Below are 7,967 nucleotides of genomic sequence, written 5' to 3'. Positions count from 1 at the left end.
TGGGGAATTGATAGTATTTTTTTCCTATATAATTATAGTTTTCCTCAATATTCTTCATTGTATAATTTATTTCCTTAATAATTTCTAATGGCATTGTTTTAGTCTCTATTCATATTTTTCTGAAATTTTCTCAGCTACAGTCATGGCTATAAATTGCTGCATGAATGAATCATTTCATTCATTGTAAGGTTTCATAAAGGAATTTTGTTAAATTTATATAATAACATAATATCTTTACGGGAATTTTTCCAGTTTACAAACCTGTCATGTCCTTCAACTTTAGCAGTTTTTTTTTTTGTTTGTTTTAACATCCCTAAGTAAAGTTTTATAGTTTTCTTATTAAAGTCTTAGGTATTTCTTGTTATTTACTCTCAGGTATTTGTTGGTATTTCTTTTTTTCTTTTGTGTTTTCTAACAGGTTATTGCTGATACTTCAAATACTTGGTTGTTCCTGAGTCAGTTGTCTTTGGAAAAAGATTCTTTAGTGATGGTTTAATACTGCTTTGCTATTATCTTATAAAATATCTATGTAAAAATAAAAGCTGATAGATGAAGGTTATTAGATTTCAATATAGGTATTCTTAAAAGTATGAGTTTTTTGACCTTACTAATTTCCTAATTTTAATCATCATCTTTTTTTATCTCTTCTGGCTGCCGTTTTTCCTTTCCTGTTTTTTTTTTTTTTCCGTAAACCTCCACATCTGACCCTACCTTTTTCTTTATCTTGTGTGTTTATATCTTCCAATTAACATATTAAGTAAGAGAATAAGATGTTCATATTTTAAGATTATGAGATTTAGAAAGACAGTGTCTTTCTTGTTCTTCTATTGTATAGAGTGTTTTACACATATATTGAATATAAGTGTTTACTTAGGTTAATGTCTAGAACTACAAAATTGGATATTTTGAACTAATTTATGTGTTTTGATGTTTTCCAATAATAGATTTCAGTGCTCTGAAAATATTTGTATTCAGATATGAACAATTGTTACACAGTAGGCATTCACAGAAAGAATCTTATTGGTGGTTAGTTTGTGTTAAAAAAAAAAATAATGAGGTTTATACTTTGGAAAAAGATGAGCTTTCTTTCTCAAAAGGGTAGCAGAACCTTGTTCAGAAGTGAGAGACACATGCCTCAAGTAAGAGACAAAAGGGAACAGGAACAAAGTGGTCAAATATACATATTAAAAAAAAAAAAAAAGCTATAGGAAGAGTTAGGAATATTTATGAAGGGAAATCATATACAAGTAATTGTGCTTTATGTCTCCCATCCTGTCATGGCTGGGAACTCAATTTTAAGGTGTTTCTGGGGTCCCCTTCGCCGAGAGGGGTCCATTTAGTTAGCAGAGGGTTTAGGAGTTTTGGTTTACATTTGTTAATGGGAAGAAATGATGCCACTAAATGTTAATGATCATTTGAGGAATTCCTTTCCTTCTGATATTGTAAACATTTTCAGTTTTCTTAATGACAATATTTATTTTTTTCCTTAGCTTCATTCAGGTATAATTTTTTATATTTTTATTTTTTTGAGACAGTCTCTCTCTGTCACCTCAAGTAGAGTGTTATGGCGTCATCATAGCTCACAGCAACTTCAAACTCCTGGGCTCAAGTGATCCTCCTGCCTTAGCCTCCCAAGTAGCTGGGACTACAGCTGTGCACCATGATGCCTGGCTGATTTTTCTATTTTTGGTAGAGGTGGGGTCTCGCCTTTGCTCAGGCTGGTCTAGAACTCCTGGCTCAAGCAGTCCTCTTGTCTCAGCCTCCTAGAGTGTTAGGATTACAGGTGTGAGCCACCATGCCTGACCCAGGTATAATTTATATAGAGTAAAATTCACCTATTTTTAGTGTACAGTTTGATGAATGTGGGTAAATTTATATAGTCTTGTAACTACCACCATAATCAAGATTTAGAAGTTTCATCACACAAGTCTCCTGTGCGTCTTTGCAGATTGGCAGGTGACCCCTGGCCCCAAGCCACCTGGTACTTATTAATTTTTTTAACAATTCACTGATCTTCAGTAGTATATTTACAGAGTTGTGCAACCTTCACTGCAATCTAATTTTAGAACATTTCCATTACCAGGAAAGACACTCACACCCATTTAAAGTTACTCCTTCTTCTTACCTCCAGCCCTAGGCAACCACTGCTATACTTTCTGTAGATTTACCTTTTTTGGCAAACAGAATCATGTAATATGTGTTCTTTTGTGTCTGGCTTCTTTCACTGGACGAAACAATATCTATTTTTAAGGATTTTCATGAAATTATTTTTTTTAAAAAACAGGGAATGACTGTACTAATGATGGGGTCAGCAGATGCTCTTCCTGAAGAACCCTCAGCTAAAACTGTCTTCGTAGAAGACATGACAGAAGAACAATTAGCATCTGCTGTAAGACATACCAAATTTTATGTTTGATCACTATTTTTCAGAGGACAGTTATTAAGATGTCTTAGAAAGTAGCATCTAAATGTTTTCGAAGATTTAATTGTTAATATTGTAATCGAATCTGCAAGGGGGTTTTGGTCTAGGTCCAGTTTCTGGCTGTGCAAAGGTCCAATTATTGAGACGATGAGGATTGCCAAGGAAGGAAGGAATTTTTTAAATATGAAAGACATCTTGTGGGGAGAATAGGCGAAAAAGTTGCCTCAAATCTGTTTCTCTCTGGTTAATGGAGAATCCTGGCTTTTTAAAGGGCAAATTAACGAAGGCCTCTGTGCATGTTGGCAGATTGCATTGAAATTAATAAGGATCTAAGTGCTTGGGGCAGGTTGTGGGGAAATTAATAAGGGTCTAGTTCCTAGGGTAGGTTACTGGGGAATGGTGAGTCTTGGCCTTAGGAAGTCTGCCCAGAGGGCTTTAGAATCTCAACTCCTTTGTCTTGAAGAAAATCTGCCATTTCTGGGAAACAACTCAAAAGGTCAAGTAGTTAGTTAAGGGAGGAGAAGAAAAAAAAACGTGTAAGGGTCTTTGAAATTTTTTCACAGAGCCAGTTACAGTATTAAGATGTTTTTAGCAGTAGATGAGAGTTTTATTACTTTAAAATTAGCTTAAGGGAGTTCTCCAGTAGTCAGATAATTCATAAAATTAGATTTTTTTGGTATTATACATTTTGATTATTACTGTTTTTCAAACTTCGAGTGAATTAGGCTTAACTTAATTAGACATAAAGTTCATAATTCAGGGCTTGTGCTCTTCAGCCTGATAACTCTATGATGTGTTAAGGACTATAATTAACCTTACTTTACACATGAGGGTTGTAACACATACAATATAAAGTCAGTTAATATCTCTAACAAATGTGTGTCTGGCAGATAGTTAGTACTATTTAGGTGTTTACTTGTTATTTTATGAGAAAACAGGATCAAAGAATAGTTTAAATGCAGGATATTTAAATTCTTAAAAATCTTCCATGTGGAAAATACATATATTTTATCCTGATTTAAATGCAAAATTGGTCAAGAAACTGGCCAATATACGTGTTTCAAATGTTATTTATTTATTTTTTTAAAACCTAGCATTGGCTGGGCCCCGTGGCTCACGCCTGTAATCCTAGCACTCTGAGAGACTGAGGCCGGAGGATTGCTTGAGGTTAGGAGTTCGAGACCAGCCTGAGCAAGAGTGAGACCCCATCTTTACTAAAAGTAGAAAAATTAGCAGGGCGTGGTGGTGCTTGCCTATAGTCCCAGCTACTTGGGAGGCTGAGGCAGGAGGATCATTTGAGCCTAGGAGTTGGAGGTTGCTATGAGCTAGGCTGACAAGGCCCTCTAGCCCAGGCAACAGAGCAAGACTGTCTTCCCCCTCCTCCAAAATAAACAAATAGTAAAATAAAACCAATCATTTATATAGTACGCCTCATTTTCTTGTTTTTTTGTTATTTTGAAGTATTTCTATGTATATTTTGCTACCCTGTTCTCAAGCCTACAAAAGGGGCAGGACTGATAGGATTGAACAATCCTTATCAATCTTATTCTTTTATTTATTTTTTTATGAGATAGGGTTTTTGTCACCCAGGCTTGAGTACAGTGGCATGATCATAGGTCACTGCAACTTCAAACTCCTGGGCTGGAGTGATCCTCCTGCCTCAGCCTCCCAAGTAGCTGAGACTGTAGACAAGTGCCATCACGCCTGGCTAATGTTTTAATTTTTTGTAGAGAAGGAGTCTTGCAACGTTGCCTAGGCTGGTCCTGAGCTCTTGGTCTCAAGTAATCCTGCCTTGGCCTCCCAAAAGTGCCAGGATTACAGTTGTGAACCACTGCACCTGGCCCGTTTTTAAGAAGGGAACTAAAACAGTAAGAGTGCCAGCATGATGCAAGTAAAAATTTTCACTGGGGAAAATAAAACATTGTTACTTTAGGATGAAGGTGGAATATAAATTGGTACTTGATCCAAAGTGTGAACTCTAGTGATTTGTATATGCCATGTCATTTTTAAAAAATGATTTAATCTTTTTTTTGTTTTTTTTTTTTTGCCAGATGGAATTACCATGTGGATTGACAAACCTTGGTAACACTTGTTACATGAATGCTACAGTTCAATGTATTCGTTCTGTGCCTGAACTCAAAGATGCCCTTAAAAGGTAAGATTGAAGAGAAATAAGTCGTCTTTGGGTAAGAGAGGTTCATGTTTGAGTAGTGTTGTTTTGCATTTTTTTAACCATCATTACTGAGATATAATTCATTTATTACACAATTCACCATTTTAAAGTATTGAATGGTTTTTGTAATATTCACAGTGTGCAACCATCACCACGATCAAATTTTAGAACATTTTCTACCCCCTCATCCAAAAAAACCCTCAGACTCACTGGTAATCGCTCCTATGCCCTTTCACCTACCTTCAGCCCTAGTCAAACATTTATTTACTTTCTGTCTTACAGATTTGCCCATTCTAGGCATTTCATATAAATGGAATCATAATATGTGGTCTCTTTGCTGGTTTCTTTCACTTAGCATAATATTTTCATAATTCATTCATGTAGCATGTATCAGTGCTTCATTCCTTTCTTACGGCTGAATAGTATTTCATTGTATGGATATACCACATTTTGTTTATTCATTTGCTTGATTGAAATTTGGATTGTTTCTACTTTTTGGCTATTATGAGTAATGCTGCTATGAACATTCATGTTTTCGTGTGGACAGATTGTTTTCATTTCTGGGTTATATACCTAGGAGTGGATTACTTGGTCATATGATAACTCTATGTTTAACATTTTGAGGAATTGCCAAACTTTTCCATAGTAGCTATATCATTTTACATTCTCAACAGCAATGTAAGAGGGTTCCAGTTTTTCCATCTCAGTGCCAATACCTAATACTGTCTTACTGCCTTTCTTTGCTTCTTGCCAGCGAGGGGGGTATGAGGTGGTATCTCCTTGTGTTTCTTGTTTCCATTTTCCTAATGACTAATGATGTTGAACATCTTTTCATGTGCATATTGGCCATTTTTATATCTTCTTTGGAGATATGTCCGTTTAAATACTTTGCTTGTGTTTTGGTTGGGTTATTTATCTTTTGTTATTTAGTTGTAAGTGTTTTTATTTGTTTTGGATACAAGTTCCTTATTGGATGGATAATTTATAAATCTTTTCTTCCATTTTGTGAGCTGTCATTTTACTTTCTTTTTCTTTTTTTTTTTTTTTTAGACAGAGTCTCACTGTGTTGCCCGGGCTAGAGTGCCGTGGCATCATCCTAGCTCACAGCAACCTCAAACTCCTGGGCTCAAGCGATCCTTCTGCCTCAGCCTCCCGAGTAGCTGGGACTACAGACATATGCCATCATGCTTGGCTAATTTTTAAATTTTTTGTGTAGAGGTGGGCTCGCTATGTTAGCCAGGCTGATCTTGAAGTCCTGGTCTCAAGTGATCCTCCAGCTTGGCCTCCCAAAGTGCTGGGATACAGGTGTGAGCCATGGTGCCCAGCCTGCTTTACTTTATTGATGAGATGTTTCCATCACGGAAGTTTTAAATTTTGATGTAGTTTAATTTTTTCATTTGTCACTTGTGCTTTTGGTGTCGTATGTAAGAAACCATTGTATAATTCTAGGTCACAAAGACTTACTCCTATCTTGGTTTTTAAGAGTTATATAATTCTAGCTTTTACATTGAGGTCTGTGATTAATTTTTATATATGGGAAGTAGGTGTCCTAGGCCCTTTTCTTTTGTGTGTGAATATTCAGTTCTTCCAGCACTGTTTGTTGAAGGCTGTTTTTTTTCCCCATTGAATTGTCTTAGTACATTTTTTGGAAGTCAGTTGACCATAATGTATAGGTTCATTTCTGAACTCTTAATACTATTCCATTGGTATATATGTCTATCCTTATGCTGGTGAGTAGTGGTTTTAAAAAATAAAGAAAACTTTGTTCTTATACCATTATACAAAAGAAAGAGTAAACAATTTGTTATACATCTTTTGAGAACCTGTGAAATAATATATAAATGAGTGTCCCTTCTCAATGAGTATAAATGTGTAACTTAAATATGTAACTTAATTCTGACTAAATTTATAACTGTCTTGATACATAAATTGCCAGTTCTTAATATATGATAGAATTTTTAACTACAATTTGGATTCTAGACAACATTATGACTGTTGACTTCCCCGCCTTAGTGTCTTGTGAAATGTTTTGGTAGAACAGAGCAGTAGAGAGAAGAGAAAAGGATTATGCAAAAGCCTGAAAAGAGTATCTTTGAAGGTTTCTAAATTTCTCTGAAGTGAATAGTTGTTAGGTATTTATAAGAAGTTACATAGATTGAAGCTAATATATAATCGGTGAACAAGACACAGTATCTGTCTTCAAGGCACTTACAGTCTAATAGAGAAAGACTGACAAGTAAACAGGTACTGTTTCACAACTGCTTTGATGGGAAAGGTAGGATGCTATGGAACATTTAAGGAGTGCCTAAGAAAGGGGTGTCTCAGGAGAGTTTGGGGAGGACTTAGAGGAATTGGTATATATACTGGGTAGGTATCAACCCAGCATGGATGAGAGGTAGGGGAAGTGTGAGAGTGGACTGGGGGAAGAGAGTATTTAAGGAAGAGTCTGGAAGCAAGAGACTACAATATACTCAGTAAGACTGGAGTGTACACTGCATGGAGAAGGATGAGTGTAAAAATGTGGTAGGTGAGAGATTAGCATGGCCAGCCAGAGATCATGGAGTCATTTTTATGGAGTGTGAACTTCGTTTTGAGGGCAAAGTGGAACATTGGAAGATTTTAAGCAGAGAACTGACATTCAGATTATCCTCTGGATTCAAGGTAGCTAAGATTATTATTATCATTTTATTCTTTAATAACTTTTTCATTTTTATTCCAGCTTACAAAAATTGTCTGGTAGAATCTTACTGTGTCTTTTACATATCCCAAAACGTTGCTTTATTTTACTCTTTCCTCTTATCCTTAGATGATTATATTGCTTGGTGTTAAGTCGAGATCAAAGTTATTTTTCCTCAGTGGTTGGTAGTTCTTTCTCTACCATTTTTGGTGCTCCCTTGCTTACTGATGGAAGGTCTGATATCAATCTTGATTCTTATTCTTTTCTCTTAGTAGTTTTTAGGATTTTCTCTTTAGTTTTTCATACATGAAAGTTTATAATTTTATTGCTCCATGGATAGGATTGTGGCCTCTACAACTTGTGGTTTTTGGAAATTTAAGTTTGTCTTTTTGATCTGACGTGTGATGAATAGTTGTAAAAAAGTCAAAATGTCCTCTTTTTGTTGATGTCAAAGTTTAGTAGACATTAAGTTAACTGTATTAATTACATCCAGATTTTCTGTATCATTACTTAATTTTTATTTATTGGCTTGACCAAGACAAGGAAAGTTTCTCTCCTAGTATTTTTGAGTATAAAACCTCTTAGTATTTCTGTCAGTTTCTCCTTTTATTTTCTAACAGTTTTTCTTTGTAAACTTTGGTGTTAATGTTATTTAACTTATTGGATGGCTTTACCTTAATTAGGAATTATATATT

At 35.2% G+C, this 7,967-nt stretch overlaps 1 protein-coding gene across 1 annotated transcript in view; it reads left to right on the top strand.

Moving 5' to 3' along the window:
* The window catches only part of USP14 (ubiquitin specific peptidase 14 (tRNA-guanine transglycosylase)), a 56,023-nt gene that overhangs the window by 21,096 nt on the left and 26,960 nt on the right, over positions 1-7,967 (top strand). The window contains exons 3-4 of the mRNA XM_012652082.1: positions 2,285-2,389; positions 4,474-4,577. Of these exons, the coding sequence (XP_012507536.1) occupies positions 2,285-2,389; positions 4,474-4,577 (209 nt within the window). The remainder of the gene's footprint in view (positions 1-2,284; positions 2,390-4,473; positions 4,578-7,967) is intronic.

This window comes from Propithecus coquereli, unplaced genomic scaffold, assembly GCF_000956105.1.
Source record: "Propithecus coquereli isolate 6110/MARCELLA unplaced genomic scaffold, Pcoq_1.0 Scaffold38, whole genome shotgun sequence".
NCBI classification, from domain to species: Eukaryota; Metazoa; Chordata; class Mammalia; order Primates; family Indriidae; genus Propithecus; species Propithecus coquereli.
The sequence above is the reverse complement of the archived record's forward strand: the minus strand, read 5'-3'. Positions and strand labels throughout refer to the sequence as shown.